Source organism: Strix uralensis, chromosome 19 (assembly GCF_047716275.1).
Source record: "Strix uralensis isolate ZFMK-TIS-50842 chromosome 19, bStrUra1, whole genome shotgun sequence".
NCBI lineage: Eukaryota > Metazoa > Chordata > Aves > Strigiformes > Strigidae > Strix > Strix uralensis.
This window is the reverse complement of record NC_133990.1, coordinates 6,474,780-6,494,201: the sequence shown is the minus strand read 5'-3', so window position 1 is coordinate 6,494,201 and position 19,422 is coordinate 6,474,780. Positions and strand designations below refer to the sequence as shown.

At 50.6% G+C, this 19,422-nt stretch overlaps 1 protein-coding gene across 4 annotated transcripts in view; it reads right to left on the bottom strand.

Annotated features, from left to right (window-relative positions):
• PIK3R5 (phosphoinositide-3-kinase regulatory subunit 5) overlaps positions 1–19,422 on the bottom strand; it is a 62,747-nt gene that overhangs the window by 19,959 nt on the left and 23,366 nt on the right. For 3 of the 4 annotated variants that reach the window (XM_074889227.1, XM_074889229.1, XM_074889230.1), the window contains exon 2: positions 8,860–8,969. In XM_074889227.1, the coding sequence (XP_074745328.1) occupies positions 8,860–8,956 (97 nt within the window). In that variant the 5' untranslated portion in view covers positions 8,957–8,969. Of the gene's footprint in view, positions 1–8,859; positions 8,970–10,602; positions 10,675–19,422 lie in introns of those variants that run through there. The other variant, XM_074889228.1, reaches the window with a different exon arrangement.

The following is a 19,422-nucleotide window of genomic DNA, read 5'->3' as shown; positions in this document are numbered from 1 at the left end:
GCCATCACTCACAGCCCCATTCAAGAAGGTCACAGGAGGGACAAACAACGGGAAGGGGTCAGGGTGAAGGCGTTCGCTGCCTGCGTCAGATCACAGCGGAGGAAAAACCCTTGCACCCTCATTCTGGACAGATCTAATCTCGCCAAATGGTGCTTATCTCAGCAGCATCACTTCATATCCAAGCACCTTCATGCTCTTGCTCACGTAGCCTGGCAAACTCAGCTGGGCCAGATGCCTCTCCCCCAGGGAGGCTGGGTAGCTGACGTGCCTGCGCTGCCACAGAGGCCAGAGGGATGCCCACCTTCCTTCTGCCTGAGCACAGAAAACCCATGAGTGCAACCCCCCTGTCCTACTGCCCCCAGGCTGAAATGCCCCAGATGTACTATCCCAACCATAAACTCCCCCAAACCCTGCAAAATTCAGCTCCCTGTCAGGCACACGTCCAAACCCCTCCAGCTGCATCCCACCCAAGGGGAGATGCTGCATCTCTCCAGCCAGCTTCCCCAGACCCTGGAGATGCACCATCACATCAGCATTGCTATAGTCAGTGCTCATATCAGCATCACTGTTAAGCCTGCCCAGCATTTATTCCATCTCTTAGCACATTCAAATTTTTGTTAAATGTATTAAAACCCACCAGGAGATTACCCAGATATTGCCAGAGGAGAATTGCTGTGCAATGGGATGGAGGGTCCTTCACCACAGGGGACTGAAACCCCGCTGGCCTCCCTCCCCAGACATCTGCCCCTTGCTGCTGGGACCCAACCGGTGACAATGGCCCAAGGTGTTTCCCGAGGCTGTCGCTTTTCTTGGCAGCCAGGGCCAAATCCCAGATGGCCTTAGAGGAAATGATCCGCGTGAAGGCTGCTGGGCACCTCCATTCATCCCGGCCCCAGATCCCAGGGGAGGAGGCAGTGCTCTCCGGCTCTGGATCTGCAGACCAAGGAGTGAGCAGCACCTCCTCCTCCTCCCTCCCAGGGACCCAGGCACTGCACACAGCCCCACGGAGAGAAGTTATGGGGAAATTTCAAGCAAACAGCCTAAAAAATATCTGAGAAGGGTCCATGTTTGCATCTCCCCCATCCCACATGGCCATGGATTTTTTCACCAGGAGCAGACACAGTTCAGACATCCCACACAGCTCAGTCACAGCTCGTGGCGTGATTCAGGGGGTGCTGGCACTGGGACTCTTCCAAGCTCAGTCCAAAAGCAAAACCAAAAGAAACAGAGCATCTCTTGCTAGAGGAAAGCGGGGCTAATGATCAGAGAGGAAAAATAAATATAAATCCAGCTGCTCTTCACTCATACAGGCTTTAATTGGCACAGAAACATAACAAACACCAGCCCATGCGTGTTGGCTTTCACATTGGAGCTAAAAAGGAAGAAACAATGCTGCGAGCTGGCAAGGGGACAACGGTATTCATCACAAATCTACAGGTTACACTGTCTGACCCTCAAACATTATTCCCTCATACATTATTTGTAGCAGAGGCTACAAATTCATCAAACATACAGACATGTAAATGCCATAAAAATACCTTTACACACCTTCTAGGTGTTAAACAAGATGAATTTAAACCAGGGAGAGGTCTGCTGTGGCCCAGCTGGGAGGAGAGCAATGCTAAGACACACAGAACTAGTCCTGAAGTTGCAAAAACACCCTTCACTTGTCCCTCGCCATAGACAGGCGATTGCTCACCAGGACACACACTATTTCTGCGGCTTTATGCCTAGCTTGTAGCTGAATTAACAGGGCAGGAGCCTTCCCTCATGGGAAAGTCCTGTCCGTCCGTCCCCGCCCCCCGTCCCCCCCCGCCCCCGCCACTGCCATGCGACTTTTTACTTCTAATGAATCAACATTTTCCAGCAGGAAAAGATCCTGCTGGAAAGATTCTAAGAAGCTCAGATGCACTCGCTGTTAATTAAAGTTGCAGTTTTTAATTTGCCTCTGGTACTCCCAGCATCTTACTGGCTTTGCTGACACCCAGAGCGCAACCTTAGATTGCGATATCTTGTCAGCGAGGGCACAGCCAGCGGTAATTCAGCGATGCTCCAGCTTTCCTTTGAGCCCCTTTCATAAGCCAGTGCAATGGCATAAAGCCATGGCTCTTCCTAGGATGACTCCAGCAGATTGCTCAAATAAATCAATATTGTCCCAGAGTGTGGCATCCTCCCGTGAAAGCCCCAGCACCTGTGAGATAGTCAAGAAAGCAACTGGCCCAGCAGAAGCGGTCAGAGCTGCTTTGCTGACCTTGGCAAGAAGCAGCTGGGCTCACGTGGTGCCTTGAAACAACCCATCCTGCTTCAGCCCGGAGGATTATTTCACCCGTGAGAGCGCGGCCGGGCTGTGGCTGCCCAGGGCGAAGCGGGGCTGATCCGCGAGAGCGGCGGAGCTGAGCTCCGTCGGGTCTCATCGCCAGACACGGAGGAGAACGCCGCTTCCTGCGCGAGCGTAACCACAAATACAAATAGCCCAGCAAGACGCAGGCTCTTTCCTTCCTCTCACTTCTAGCAAGGGAGGAGGAAATTGCGGCAGCAGCAGCTTGCTGCGTTATTCTGCGCTGAATGGGGCAGAGGAAGAGGCGCTGGGCTGCTTCCCCGGGAGGAGCTGGGCAAGCCCGCTGTGAACGGGCTGGGGGCACGGGCAGGTAGCAGGGACAAGGGCTCGAGGGAAGCATCTAACAAATATAAATCAGACCAACCCATTTTTGGGTCTTCTATAAGAACTGTGAGCTGAGGCACAAGGACATGGTCAGGTATATTTGAATAACATCACTATAAGCAGAATTTCTGTTCAACTCACGGTCATGGCAGGGCACTGGGGTTACCCTAGGATTAAGCCAAACGGTGCTGGGAGGCAGCAGGCTGCCAGGGTCCGAGCTCCTAAATTTGGCAAAGTAGCATTAAGCAGAGACACACCAAAACATCTGTGTCCTTGCTAAAAATACTTTCAAGCACAAACACAGCTTGGAAATCCTGGACACAATAAACAAAGACCACACGGCAAAGCAAAGTGTCCGGTACCACCAGGCAGTCAGGACGGGGGATCCAGACCTGAGTGGGAATTCCCTTCTCTATACACACAGTCCAGGTCAGGAGTATTGACTTTCCAAGCACTGGAAGCAGAGTTAGTCCCTGCAGCATATTCCCTGTATCCAGACTAAAAAGGTTATTTGGGCACTGAGGGTGATCCTTCTAACGTTGAACTGGTCAGGAACAAAAGCCCCAAGTGACATTAAAAGCAGAAAGGACCCACCCACCTGCAAGTGCCCTCTCCATCCCTCTGCAGATGTCCTGCGTCCACCTGGGACACAGCTGGGTGCTGCAGCAGCACCCAGGGCCTTTTATGAACTGCAGAGCAGCACCTGGTTTATATCCAGGCCAGGGAGAGGCTGCAGCCAGGTGAGAAACCAACTCTAGAAAGTTTTATTTGCAGCGCTCCTCCATCGCAGTGCACCCAAGCAGATTGCTGGTTTGGTGTGATGATGAATTGTGACACCGTGGCAGGTCAGGCCACAAATCACAGGGACAACTCAGGAGCAGTGTTCTACACCAGGTCAGAGCAGCAGAAGGCATTGAGTCCATCCTAGATTTGTTCCACTGTGCCAGGTATTTTCAAAACCAGCAGCACCAGATCACGCTGGGTACCCTCCCTGTCCTGGGGCAGAGGAAGGTAGGATGCACATGGAGGGCACACAGAAAGCTTGAACCAGGCCTTCTCCTGGAGTTTGCAATTGCTCTTTAATTCACAAAAAAACATTTATCGCTCTGAGATGCAAGGGAGGCCTCAGATCCGTGGGGAGCACACAGCTTGGGGATACCCTGGGATGTGCCCCCAAGGCAAGTGGAGGGATGCTCCCTGCCATCACTTCACGCAGGAGCTGTGCTCCCCGTTACCGCCTCTCTATCGAGTTGTCAAGTGTTGGAAAGTCCTGTGTTGGTGGGGAAACACTCCACGTCACTCACCTAAGCCCATAGCAAGGCAGGGTTTGCCGAGCTCAGGCAGGTGCCTCTCAGCTGAGCAAAGCAGAAAGTAAAATCACACACACAAACCGCTCAGCACCTTAAAGGAGAACAGGCCATGCAGGAGCTGTGGGGTGAGCCCCAGCTCTGGAGGTGTTGAGATCAGCTTTTAAAGATGCACCTTGTGCAGGTTGCACAAACCAGGACTTCACCCTCCAGCCCCTAAATTCTATGAATTTGTCACAAGAGGCACTGGAGATCTCCCAGCAGGTCAGTGGGAAGCCCCACAGCTAAAAAAACTGCTTACATCCACCCTGCCCTCACACTCATTCATCTGGTTTTGCTCCACTAAAACAGAAACCCAGTGCTACTTAATTTTTCTTTATACAGGGAGAATGAGTCAGATTTATCTGCCAGCAATACAGGCAGCCCAGAGCACCCGTGGCCCCAGCTGCAGGATGCTGGAGCTGTGACACATGGAGCCGCAGCAGAAGCAGGACTAAGCTGTGCTTGTCCCAGCATCTTACACAGCATGCTTAGATTGAGCCCATCATGACCTAGACTCAAAGAAAAGGTGTTGGAATGGGCTGCCCAGGGCAGGGGGGGGAGTCCCCATCCCTGGAGTGGTTGAAGAGTTGGGTTGACCCAGCGCTGAGGGATCTGGTGGAGTTGGGAACGGTCAGGGTGAGGTTCATGGTTGGGCTGGAGGAGCTTCAAGGGCTTTTCCAACCGAGATGATTCTGGGATTCTGTGAAAAACCTCCCTTTGGGAGAGCAAAACCCACAGCAAAGGATCGGAGCAGGGACCTAGTGCTCGGCAGAGGCTGCACCGAGACCCTCGCGCTGGGAGGGAGCTCGGGCGCAGCGCACGCTCTCTCTTTGATCGCTATCGGCATCGATGAAGATGCCTGCAGCGTGCCGGGAGCCGGGCAGCAGCAGCCCCGTGGGCGGCCTCGGAAGGATGAGGCTTCGCGATTTCTTTTCTGAGAAGTGCACCAAGACACCCTCCTCCCAGAGCAGCTCCTTCCTGACCTCGGTGGTTGACATTTCCCCTCCGCCACTCTTCGTAGGGGGCAACTGTCAAGTCGGAAAAAAAAAAGATATAAAGCAGAAATACCACATGCCCAGGCTGCCTTCGCCCACGGCACTCGGGCTGGGCATCTGCTCCAAGTAACAGCTGGAGGGGTGAAAAGCAGACGTCTCTATTTCCTCCCTCCCCCAGATCTGCTCCCACCATTTCCACTACGTCCACAACAGCATAAGCTGGTTTTCTCCAAGGGACTGCCCAGAGGAAGGGCCGACTCGCAGTATTTTGTAAGTAGGGGGGTGAGAGGTGCCCAAAGCACAGGGGACGGCAAAAGCCCCACAGTCAGAGCATCCCCTTGGGATGCATCCCACGCTGCACAGCAGTCCAACCTGCAGCTCCCGTGTCCAAGCAGTGCTTAGAGCCCCCTGAGTGCCCTCACGGCAGCACCTCCCCGCACTGGAGCCACCCCAAGTGCTTCCACCCAGCCTGGGCAGTGATTTCAGCAAGAAAACCCCCCACAAGCCTGGAGAAACCAGTTCAAAGGTTAAAATTTGCAAGGTTTAGTAACCGGCACACCTTAACTCTGCACTTAGAGCTGGAATTATTTCAGACATTGTATTTTGCTATTTGGTGACTAAGCTGGAGGATCCCCACACCAGACTTCAGTTCACTCCCCATGAGGGTATTTAGATGATGGCAACTGAGCAGGATCTTAAGCTTCTTTAAGGGACTGTAATGATAGGACGAGGGGTAATGGGTGGAAGCTGAGGGAGGGGAGGTTTAGACTAAACATAAGGAAAAAGTTTTTTACTGTGAGGGTGGTGAGACACTGGACAGGTTGCCCAAGGAGGTTGTGGATGCTCCATCCCTGGAAGTGTTCAGAGCCAGGTTGGATGGAGCCTTGAGCAACCTGATCTAGTGGGAGGTGTCCCTGCCATAGCAGGGGGGGTAGAACCAGACAATCTTTGAGGTCTCTTCCAAACCAAACCATTCTATGATTCTCTTCATTAGAGCTGAGCAGGCCGAACTCCCTGGGCACCACGTGGGATGTATCATCAAACACTCCTCTCCTTCTCCAGCTCACTAGTGACCTTCATCCATCCTCCCTCACCAGCATCCTTCATCCTCTCTGACTCATATGCAGTCCTGTGGCAGAAACACAAGGGCTCCTTCCTCTCCCTGGGACCTTTCAGGCATGGGGCTGTCCCACACCTCTCCAGCAGCCCCCCATCCACCGTGACCCTCCACCCCTCTCACACCTCTGACTCCGCAGCACGGCATCCCCGACACTGCCAGCAGCCAGACCCAAGCCCAGCGCTCTCCTTCACCAAAGGCTCCCCGATTCACTGCTCACCAGCAAGAAATAAAATATTTTTCTTCCTTTAGCACACTCTGATTTGACTATCACCTCTCCAGCAACATGGAGGAAGGCAAACTTTCTGAAGAGGGTCTGAAGAGGGTCTTCATGAGGAAAAGGAGGTTGTCTTTCCTAGCACTTTTCTAACAGGGTTTTTTGTGAGTCAGAGACAATTAATTTTAATTTGGTTCCTCCAGTAAATGCTGCAGTTCAGGAAAGATTCTCTGTTTAGACCCCCGAGTCAACCACGGCCTCATCCAGGGTATAAATCTGTGATGGCCAAAACACTCACACTTCTCCTTTTTGCTGACTTCACAGACCTCAGCTATTCAGTCACTTAGGCGGGTTGGGGGGGGCGGGGAGGGGGGGAACCAACGCATCGGAAGCAATTACTCACCCACTCTGGAGCAACCTCCTGTAAAATTATCATGTAAAAATAAAGCATTAAATAATTTTAAAATGAACAAAATTCTAGCAAGGTCTCTGCCCAAAAAGCTGCAATGTGATGCGTCTTATGTTGGTGTAGGGAAACGGTAAAAAGAAAGGGAAAGCAAATAAATTGGGAAATAGAAGGGATATAAGAAGTTAAAAATGAGAAAGGAGAAGGCTACGGCACAGTTAAGAACAAGATGGAGGGATTCATTGACTATATGAGGAACAGAGCCCTGCCATAAATAACAGTCTGGATCTGACACGGGACAGCAATAACTAAACTGTTGCTTGTAACACAGGGAAGGCAGAGAATGTGAAAACATTTCTGCTCTGTTTTTGAAAAGAAATAGGATATACTGTTAAGGGGTATAGGCACATCTGTGCATTATGCTCTGTTTTCCCTAAATCATATATATTACTACATTAATGAAATACTTGCTACTCGGGCTACAAGGGGGTAGGATGCGAACCAGCAGCTCTTCAAAGCAACATGTTAAAAGTCAGCAGGGCTGGACAGCCCACGTGGAAGAGCACTAAAGGTGTTGGCCAAGAAGCGCTACCCAGGGACTGTCCAGAAGTGGTACCCTGGGGCCAGGCCACAGCAAAGCCAGTAACATCACATCCACCAACGACTGCGGAAACAGGGTTCACCTTCACTCGTCACACTGAAGATTTCTGGCAACAGCACAAATGCTTTTGATGAAAGGGAACTTTCTGATGTGTAAAACACCTGAGATTCTCCCAGGAATGCCAGGTCATTCTGCCAAACCCCACAAAACCCACATGAAGAGGACAAAACCAACAGGCAGAGATATGGGGGGAAATCATTAGAAATGAGGAATCACTGGGCAGCACAGCTGCTTCCAACAGAGCCCACCACCACCCGAACCCTGCCCCATACAGTCTGGTCTTTGCTAATGACCCGGAAAAATTATGAAGTCATTTTTTAAAGGCTACCCTAACACAAACAGCAGCGCTGAGGGGCTGGGATTAGAGAAGGGCAGAGTTTGTGAGTGACACAGGAATTGATTAATTATAATTACAGGAAGAGGTGAGTTATGCAGCACACAATGGATTGCTCGGCGAGATGGACTCCTCTGGACACGCACTGTAATGGTGCCAAACACAAGGTCGCGCTTCCAAGAACCAGGAATGTAGATCACACTTCAGGGCCCGTTTCCCTGAACATGGGGAGACTGAAAGGACCCAGAATTCCTGGTCATAACTGCATGAACCAAGACCCAGGGTGATGCTACAGCATGGGGAGCTGGCATCATTCTGGTGGGTGTGAGGAAACAGGCACAGGCAAAGGGATTACTCCAGTATTGGGCAGCAGGTAGGATACCATTTGCATCTCTTTGTGGACTTACAGGTAAATAGAAAAGCAGAGGGAGTTGAAAAAACTGCACAGACAAAAGGAAATCTGAATTTGACAGTCCCTCAAACTAATTTCATTTCTTTCATCCACAAGAGGATTTGTGAATGACTTAATCGCAGCCTACAAGTATGAGTATGAGGCAGAGAGGTCAATATGACATTCAAAAATGACTTCTGCTCATTGCTGCTCTGCCCTCACCACCGCCATCCCAAATCCCTTTGCGGCCCTCTGAACACGGCTCACATCTTTACGACCACCATGATATCTGACCTAGATTTAAATAACGTTGATAACAGTGTCTTCACACTTGCTTCTGACAATGCAGCAGAGATTACACCCGTAGGTTTTGAGGACAATATGCATCAAAGCAAGGCAAGGTTGGCTGATTACACAAAGGAGTCTTTCCTCGTGGTGAACAAAGACTCTTCTCTCCAGCTCATGCATGGACAACTGTCAAGACACACAACTTCTCTGCTGCGTCTTTACATATGTGAGACCTAATATGACTGGTTCAGCATCTTGGTACATGGTCCTACTGCAACAAGAGGCTCAGGAAGACTGACTAGGTTGGATCTCGCCTCCAACTTTGAACGCTGGAAGGGAGAAAAGACCTCCAGTAGGACCAGTAGCTCTCTCTTACCCCAGAGGGTCAGCAGATCACGCAGAGATAGAAGAACAATCTCATGGTTAACAGGTCACCTACCAGCCCATCTGCTGGAGACAGCATCTCTGCTAAGCCCGTGTAGACATCTTTCCAGTGCATGGTAGATCCTGTCCTCTGTGCACGTGGTGTGCTGCATTTTAATTCATCTCCTAAAGAGAAGGAAGGAAGAAAGTTAGTATACTGGGCCCTTAGTTAAGTGCAAGAAAGAGAGCACTGCAATGCTTCTCCTGTAGGGCAGACAAGATGCTCCTGGTGAAACACCACTCCATTACTGCCTCCTGCCACCCTTTGCAACCCCAAAGCCAAGGACGCACCCCGCTCTGCTAGCTGTCATCTTCCCCTCTGCTCCCCCAATCCCTCCCAGCCTTGGCAAAGAAAAGGAGGTGCGCACGTCCACAACCTGATCATGAGAGGCTGTGGGGCCAAAGCATCCTCCCCCTGACCTGCTGCAGGCATATCTGCCTTCTCACAACTTCCGTCTGTGGGACAGATCAAGTCTCACTCACGTGTTTGTGGCAAGGAGGTAATCGTGGGTTAGCCTCCATCGAAGATAACATTGCAGGAGATTACAGCTGCAGCACCTTGCAATGGGCTTGGATGGGAATCACAGAATAGTGCAGGCTGGAAGGGATCTCAGAGGATCACTTCACCCAACCTGGGAGAGGTGACAGCACAGCCCAAGCTCCTACTCCTTGCATTAGGCATGGAATGTCCTTGACAGCTCTAGTGTCCACTGGCAATGGTCAAACACCCACTCCCAAGTGACAACCTTGTACCAGCCAGGACAGCCTCTGTCACTGTCACCTTGCTGCCACACAGCCAACAGGAAGAAAAGGTCCACGTGCCCTTGTAGCAATGTAGGAAAATACAGAGGGGACCTCAGCCCCTACATCCGAGGACATTGTGAAACTGCAGATTGCATGTCTGGGTGCAACCTTTTCACAACACGGCTCTGTGCATCTCACCTCTCCTCCACAGCTCAGAGTACAAACCTAGACCTTGGGCTGGCAGAGACTGTGCTCGGGGGAGGAAGATTTTATCCCACCCAATTCATATGCATCTGTCTGAGACACTATGAAAATAAAAGCAACTTGCCTGGAAGGTTTACTTCTCAAATCTACCCTGGACCATGAGAAACCAAAGAGGTACCCCGGCAGAGATTCCCTCCTCCTCTGCAGCGTCAGCCCTGGCGTCCGGAGGGACCCTGGGGCAGGCGTCTCTCCTCTCCCAAAGCGCAGAGATGGGTCCATCCCACAGACTCTTTGGTTAGTCAACACAAATGTAAAAAAATAATCCAGGAAGAAGAAATAAAACCTGCCAATACTACAAAAGCCACCTGCCAAGCAGGCCTTTGCTTTCACCCCGGACAGCATGTTTCTGTACCTATGTCACATGCTCATGTAGTTCCCAAGGCTACCCCAAAAGGCTCAATTCTCTGCTTATTTGGTCAATGTTTGACACTCAGTATTCAGCGGTGGCTGCACCCATCACAGCTCCCCACCTCCACCCCGGCAAGAGCAAAAGTCGCTGAGGTCTCGGCACAGGCTCCACCTGGTGCCCCCTGCTTGATGCACTCAGCACAGCCACCTCCACCCACACTTAATTCCCGGCAATTCCCCCAGAGAGGCTCAGTAAAGCCATTCCCAGCTGCTGGGGCTCCCTGAGAGCCAAGGGAACAGCAAGGCTGGCGCCAGCCCTGCCACTCAGTCCTTCGTATACCGGAGAGAAGCCACCAATGGCTCCAAACAGGTGAAAGCAACCACACAACGAGGAACCACTGACCTGCCAAATGCAAGCTCTCTCCTTTATCCCAAAGAGGCTCATGGGCTCTGGTCTCTTGTGTCCCGCTGCCACAGCCTGTTATTATGGTCTTCACCAAAAGTTTTATCCATCCACAGCGCGTGCGCAAGGAACGCCCAAGAAACACTCTGCCGCGGTGCCGAGGACTGAATGAGTGGGGAACCTGCACATCAGCACCTTAGTCATGACTTGTGGCAAGAGGAAAGCAGTGACTAAGAGCACAGCATGACTCATAAGCACCCTTTACAACACCCAGCTCACAAAAATACACCTCCCCACACGTCAGCTTGCTTTAGAGCACAGCTCGGTCCTTGGAGGGGCACACGCTCCTCACCGCACGCTCAGGGTGAGCCCCGCTCCGGCCCAGCCATCCCTTCCCAATGCCTCTCATATCCCAGCACAGAGCAGGCAGGGAATTTAAGGACAAAGTATGACAAAGGTATTACTATAACTTTCAAACCACAAAACACAGTCTTTGGGTTTTTTTTTTTTTTTCCCTGGTGTGCCACAGACCACACATGAATCTAAATCTCTTCTCCCAGGGCAGTGCTTATGGAAGCGTTTTTCATGGGAGAGGACTCGGTTTGTCCACCAAAGCAGAAACTTTCCAACCTCTTCTACTGTTTATTCCCCAAACTCTCCCTTCCTTCCCACCCACACTAGCAAAATGACAAGGCAGGGGAGAGTTCTGGAGGATGTAATCAGACTTTCCAAGGAGCTCTATTAAGCATCTCAAGAACACTAAGAAAAACAAGTGTTGAGGTCAAGGTTTTTAATCAATGCTTTGCAATGGTTTATGAAGGTGTTGAGCAACTCTGCGAAAAAAAAGAAAAAAAAAATCTGTCCCTTCATCATCTCCCTCCAGCTGGACTTCCAGTAGCAGAGCTGCTAAACCAAGGCTGCTTTGGCAAAACCACAAGGTGCAAGGTATTCAGAGCAGATGGAAGGGACAGCACAGCAGTCGCTGTGCAGTAAACTGCCTGAGGTCACGTTTCACAACACACCCAGGGTGAATGCTGAGAGCAGTCACGCTCTGACGCCCTTCGCCCTTCGGGGACACCCTCGTCACCAAAGCTGGCTGCTGCTCTGCGCATTTCCAAGAGGAACAACATGTTGCAAAAGATGTGGGTTCCCTGCCTTCTCCCCAGGTGTCAATAAAACTTTCAAGAGAGAGCACAGCCACCACCTGGGGAAGAGAGAAGGTTTTGGTAGACCAAACAGCGGGGAGGATAACAAGAGACCTTCAGCCATCAGATTGTCACAACTCTCCTGACAGCAGCTCTGCATGCAACACAACACGGTGCCCACACATCTGTTCAGCCCCTACGGGAAGCACCTAGAGATACTGCTCCTAGGAGCTGGGAACAGAGGGGACAACACAGCAGCTGGGGGGAACATCCTCAGGCAACAACTGAGTATCACTCCTGGGCAACACATTAACCATCCCTCTTCGGAGTGCATATTGCATACGGAAAAGTGGGGCCAGATCAACTGCCACTCCTGCTCTTCACAATCTGAGCAAGAGCTGAGCAAAGCAAGCAGAAGGGTTTTATCCCACCACACCTCGCTCATGCATCAGACCCCAGCCCTACAAAATCAAGCTATGGGACTTCAAGCCCTGGATGTTCTCTAAGATGAGACTGATTTCCCTTCTCCAGTAACTTTGCATCTTAGAAGCAGCCTCCAAATATCGTGCAAATCACAGAGTCACCATTTAAGAGGAAGAGAAGCCAATGTTTGGAAAAGTTAAACAATTTTTCTGCTGACCCACAGCGACTTGTCACACAGCTGGGAGCAGAAGGCAAATCTCCAGCTCTCCAGGCACGTTCCTTACCCTCCATGCCATCCTCTGGCCACCTGCAGTATCGGCACAGTCAGAAAGGACTGGATTTCTTGCAGGAAGATAGCTAGATCTCACCCAGATAGAGACCTCACTGCCTCACACCGCTCTGGTCCATACACGTAGCTGACCAACCAAGATAAACATTTACCATCACACATCCCAAGAAACACCTTCCTCTCTGTCTCTCCCACACAGGACGGCGCCCCACCATCAGCGGGGTGCAACTGCAGACTGCCCCAATGGAGGTGGCAAGAGGAACTGACAGAGACTGAGAGAGGAACCGGGAACCCCGGAACCACAACCACACCATCAGGGCGCAGGGAGGCAGCCGGCTCGCAAACAGCTCCAGGACAAGGCAAGGAGAGAGCAAGGCTTGCTCTCGTTAACGTTACATCATGCCAGTAATGTTACAGCACTCGGCTGCAGCGGTGACAACATTTAAGCTCTCTGGTTTTAAGAAACCCATGTCGACAGGGAAACCAATTTGCCTGGAAGTTTTGCACTGTTTTTGCCAAACAGTCAACAATTAGCAATGAGTCATGAGGCAAAGTTAAACCTACCCCCCTCAGAAGGCCTGATTGCCTGAAAGGCACCTGAAAATTTTGTAACAAGACAAAAAATAATTATTAAAGTGAGTGAGAAAAGGCATAGCACACCAAAGCTCAGTTTGGAAAGTATCTTAAGAGTATTTGTGAAATTGTCCCAGCACCTTGCATGGATGCAAGATCTTTGGAGAATTCCCATCTGACATTGTTTAGTAAGAAGCCTTCATTCATCTCTGTCACAGTTAAAAAGGTAGACAGACAAATTACAACATTAACTAATATCAGAGAGGTGAACGTTTATCCCTTGGTGAAAAGCAGGAATTTGCTGATCACTGTTTCTAGATTTTCACTTGTCCTGCTTTGAGGCACAAGGTTTGCAAAAATCCCAAAGTTTTCAAAGAATATTAAAAAAAAAAAATATATATCTTCCTGCTGGGCTGTGAAGTCCGAGGTCATGGAGAGCCCTCAGGACGTCACAGCTCTGTGACAGGGGCTTTCCACGCAGCTGGGACAGACTGGGGTTCCCACACTTGCCTTCACCATCCTTGGACCTTTCCCTTTCACGGCTTTTCTCCCACTCAGTATCAGAGCAAAGGAGAACACCTCCACTCCTTCATGCCCACGATGATGCTTCCCCAGGAGCAGAAGGTCCCTCACACAGCAAAGTCAAGTAGATGACTGAGGCCCTTTAGCAGTTCCTGCATGGTCAGGACAGGGCACATGAGAAGCTGAACTGGGGGTCGCATGGGCTTTTCTGCCAGGAGAAGCACTTTTCTTGTATTAAGGTCCACATGAGTCCTATCTTCAACATCCAAAGGACTTCTCTGATCTCCTCCTGTAGTGGTGGAGCCCAGGGCAACCACTGGAACAGCAGGAAAGAGCTCAAAGATCAAGTCCAAAGTTGGTGTTCCCAAATAAAGCAGTGAAGAGAATTAGATCACCCCCTCCTGGGACACCAGTCACCCTCCAATCCAACCAGCAGGGCAAATCTCTGCCCAGCCACCCCAGATGGCTCCGTCATGGTGCTCTGGGGAGGCACTACCCCAGCCAGCATCCTGCCCTGCTCTAATTCACTCCTCCCAAGAGAAGAAACCCAGGCAGCCATGTAATAAGCTGAGATTTCCCCTTCCCTGATAGCAAATCCCAGCAGCATCTCCTCGAGACGTCCATGGGCAGGAAAGGACCTGGCTGAAAGTCCTCTACCTTCCCAGAGGAAGGTAAGGCACTGCTCCACCAACACCGGAGAAAGCCCCCGGGTACCTTCACAGCAGGATAACGCCCTTTCCTGCCCTGATTGTTCCAAGGCTGCTGGCTGAGCATCCCAGGCAGGAAATGGGAGAGGAAAAACAAGCCCCTTTGCCCACGGGATCTGCTCGTAAACATGCTGCCCAGGTTTGCTGGCAATTGAAATGGGTGGAGGGACACAGACTGCCTCGCAGAGATGCTAACTCACGGGTTAGTGCGAGAAGGTGGCTCAGCACTCGGCTCACTGCTGCGGTAAGGCTTAGGGCACTGGGGAGAAAAGGGCAAGAAGCTTGATAAGGCTAAAGAATAATGGAGCCTGGGCTGATGCTGCGATAGAAGAAAAACCACTTCATTGGGAATTAAAGCAAATAGATTCTAACCAGAGCTTTTTTCAGGGCAAGATCCTCATACAAGCACCCCAGCAAGGTCATCATCTCCCTTGAGCTACACCTCAGCTTTCTGCCTCCTCCATTTCATCCTCCAAATGGGCAGTGGGCAACAGGCAACACAGGAGCTTTGGGAGATGCATCCCCATTGCAGTGGAGGAGCTGGATACGCAGCTGTGCCACACAGTGGAGCAAGCGCACGCGTGGTACCTGCTCCTCCAATGAAAGTATCTGCTCTTCTTAGATTACAGAAGAAATCTTGGGTTTTAACCATCCTTAGCTTGCAAGATTTTACTGCCCCCTCTACACCCCATACGGGAGCCAAAGACAGAAAGTCAGAGCCAATAGAGGGAGCAGCTGGAGGAATTCTTTGTAGAAATCGGGGCAACAAGGGGAGGAACCTGTAATTTTTAAGATTCAAACTTCAGCTTTCGTGTTTTTACTACCCAAGTAAGTGCTCTGCAAAGAGCAGGGAGATGAAGGTGATAAGATGTTCGTTCAAACCACACAAACGCAGCGTATCAAAAGATCCAGGAGGCAACTGGTTTGACAAACATCCTTTCAGGGTGCTCGCAAAGAAGCACATACCATCCAAACACCCCAGCACCACGCGACTTCCTTATAGGGCCTCAGGTTCCTGTCCCACTGAGCGAGGGCGATAGTTGCTCTTGCCCCAAGGAGTAAGAGCACACCAAGCCATGGCAGGGACCATGAGTGACCTTTGTTCCTGGGACTGCAAAATCTCACCTCTGGGGAGTACCCACTCCCCAAACCAACAGAGGAACAGGCAGCAGAGAAGCAACATGGAGAATCTTTTCCAAAACCCAGCTGGCAAAACCCAGACCAAGCCGTTATTGAATCCTGGCCATGGAAAAACTGACCAAAACTAGCCACCAATGAGGCCACAGAGGGCAAACACAAGAGAAATCCACTTAGGTGTCAGCACCCACATCTCTGCAAATCCACCCATGCACCTACTCACCCACCCAAGCTGTGTTGGCTTGCCGAGATCATCACTACTACCGCTGCCAGGCAGAGGTACAGGCTCAAGAGAAAGGGATAGGACTGAAGGATTTAAGGGGTAAACAAATCACACAGGCTGTTGGGAAGGGGCAGCAGGACAGGATCACCCAGCACAGGGCTGGAAAGGCAGGCTAAGGGTGAACAAATGTAACCAGGGCCAATGCTGTGAATATTTGCTGCCATCAGGGTACCAATGAATGACCCAGAGCAGAAACAGCTTCAAGGAACAGTGCAGAATCAGGGGTTTGGTGGTGAGGATCCACAATACAAGTGTGCAGGAAGCAACACATGTCAGGGAGAAGTTATCCAGACAGAAAGGCAGAGTGGCACACTTGTGATAAAGACATCAAGACCAAGTTGTTTTTTCAGAAGACCAAGACCTTCAAAAGGTCAATTGGGCATTGGTTTGAACAAGCAACACAGAAACCATTTGGCTTCCTGGACACACAGGGCGCCTGGGAGGTTCAACAATCACATCAATATGAAAAACTACAGGCAGGAATGAGCCGCCCTGCTCATCACTGGCAAACTCCACATTTGAGGTGTCCAGCTACAGGGATGCACCTCTGTGGGGAAGGACGGGACGGTCCACTGGGAGATCCCACCAGAAACTGATACAGTCTATTTCTTGAACTGCTCTGTAAGGAAGATTTTCACAGCAATTAGTCCCCTACTCTGGGACAGCTGGGGCCGCACACACAGAAAGTCTTAATGTAATAGATGAGCAACAAGCCATTATATGAACCAGCAACCTTAAAATTGCTGTGGGATTTGCACATAATGCAGGACTCCAAGCAAACTGCAGTATTTGGAAGCGAAATGGGAAAGAGAGATTTAGACAGTGATTTCATGTTAAAGCGGAAGACAAAACTCATGGCACAAGAAGAAAACCTGCTTCTGGAATAATAACAGCATTAATAACAGCCTACAGGATAACCGTGCTAAGGGGCATTAGTTCACTACAGGAATGGCACAGGTCATCCCTACATGCTAACAGTAGGAAATGAAGATCTGATTTATTAGTGGTAAATGCTGTCTTGGGAAGAAGAGAGGTACCAGCCTGGAAGCTCCCTTGAGATAAAGATCTTCAGTGCACAGCAGCACTACGGGACTTGAGTCCTCCTCGAGCACCAGGGCAATGTTGTTGTCTTGCTGAACTGCAAAGCCTCATTTACACCAGAAAACGTGAGAACTGGAAAGCTTACTAAGACACAGAGATCGCTCCTTGTTCTCACTGTGTCTGAGAACTGGGCTGAATGAGAGACTCCAACCATAGAGCAGGGAAAGCACCTAACGTGCAAAAGCAGTTTCAGAGTCCTTTTAGTATCAAACAGCACCTACAGAAGGTAACACAAAAAGGGCAAAGCAGTACCCAGGTTTTATGTCCAGGTTTGGCTGCCTGCTGCCCTCCGGGTGCTGGCCGGGCAGTCCTGCAGCGGGCACGGCAGGTCCGGTGGGGCTGGGGCCGGTGGGGTTCTTGGCAGCAGTGCAGGAAGGGGGGCTCAGCCCAGCCCAAGATACCGAAACCTGAGATGTGATTCATCTCACCAAACTGCCGACAGCTAAATTCACACATCTCTGTGAACTACTTACCTGGGGCTGCTCAGCTTGTGCCGAGGGGTATCTACGATGGTCACTTGTGTCCTGCCAGGACACACCTGCCCCTCTCCACTAAACGCAAGGTGATGAGCTCCAATGCAGTCACCCACCTCGTGGCTATGCAGAGCTGGACTGGATGAGCCCAGCCATGGACTTAGATCATGAGACGCTTATTTGTGGAAAGAAGTCCAAATTAATTTATAATACACATTCAGGAAAACAGCTCTGTGAGAAGGCACAGTGGTGGCCATTATATAGTCCACAGCTGGGGCACAGAGAGCATCCCTAAGCAGCAGACTGTAGGACAGTCTGAAAGTTAAGTCTCACCTAACAACTGCACATCTGTATGGTCACTTCTGCTGCTGCTCCACGGACACAGCATACCAGCATGCAGCAGAAAGAAACGTCTGTAGTCAGAGGGGAAAGGTCTCCAGCTTAGAAAAGAGCTTAAAAACATACTGCAACCAAAGGATGGAGCATCGTTCAAGCTGGGGAAGAGAAAAAAACATCCAGGAGAGGCAGAAATAAAGGAAATTGCTCTGCCATCTTTCTGTAATAAGCAGGCTCTGGTCATCAATTTTGTGCGTAGTATTTTGTCTGTAACAGCAAATCCATCAAGAAAACATCTCAGGTGTCATACAACAGCTAAAACCTGGAGATGCAGAGCACTGTGCACCCCAGGGCTGTGCTCTCAGGCGAAGCTGCAGGCAGGGGAGACAAGGGGGGGTAGGAATTACAAATCCAGAAGGGACTCTCCCTCGCACAGGGCAGGATTGACTTTTTATTGCTCAGCATGACTTTCCCAGCCTGGCACCACAGGCCACACCGGGGCTTTGCTCTCAGAGAAGGGTGAATGCAGCGAGCTGTGAGGCCGTGCCGCAAGGCAGGAGCAAGACCCGGGGGAGGGCAAGAAAGGGAGAGGGGAACAGAACAACCACGAACCTCTGCACACACACATGTGACGTCAGAGCTGGCAGCGCTCAGCATCAAGTAGCTCCAAGCAACACCACCCAAAAAAAAAAAAAAAAAAAAAAATACAACGCCCCATACCTAGCAAGCGGGACTGCTGCGGTCATGGAAAGCAGGGGGTCTGCATGGATGCCACAGCTCTGCCGCGCAAGCACGACCTCTCTGCAGAGCCACAGGAGGAGGAGAGGTTTCCGGAGTGGCTGGGGATAAATATTTTGAACCTCCGGTGAAGTAGGGCAACTGGGTTTTGGGCTGCAGATAGCACAGTACTGGCACTTTTCAGAGGTAATCACAAGTAGTTTATTGCCCCAGCTCCCTCTGGTACAGCTTTGCCCTGTTCAGCCAGCACTAAGTACCCCCAGCTCAGGGGATCAGAAGAGAAAGCCAACCGGAAGCTGAGAAATGCCTAAGACATGTCAGCTCCACACAAACATCCTCCATCCAAGCCCTTCATGTTGCTGCAAACAGGAATTATTTAACAAGATTTCCCAAATTCCATCCTCAAGATGACCTGTATTAGCAGCCAAAGCTTAAGGCTAATGCTTATGAGATGAAGATGCTGTGAACTCCAAAAAAATAAAACCGAGAGGTGCAAACAAACACCAATTCCAAATTGCAATCACTTTTTCCTTTGGGGACTCAGAGATAGAGGCTCCACAGAGAGAAAGAAAAAAAATTAAAAATATCAGAAGCAGAATCCTAATACTGCACACTTAGCTGTCTTTTGCTCTGGGATCTGCTACCCTTGAGCTGATAAAGTCTCAGACATGTTTTACAGCATCAGGAGCAGAACTCACACCGTATGTGTGCTCCAGGCGTCGGGTACCAGCTGTCAAGGATGCAGCTTTGCCATGTCCCACTGGCAGGTCAGCACGTGGGGTGGCCTTAGGACCAGCCCCGATGATAACAGAGATGCTGCTTTAGGGTCAAGTTTTCAGAAGGACGTGCAACAAAAGCAACAAATTAATTCTCAGTAGGAGCAAACAGGGCTGCGAGAAATTTAGCAAAAAGAACAAAATAATGGGAGAAACTGTTTTGAGGCAAGCAAATTCCTCAGTGAATTGGTCTGGATTTCAGCAAAATGTGTCTGCTCAGAGCGGGTGCGCAAGGCAAGGAGCGGAGAGAGGGGGGTCTTAAGGACTCAGAACGAAACCTTTCGACTCATCATTTCGAAACAGTGTTTGCACTCATC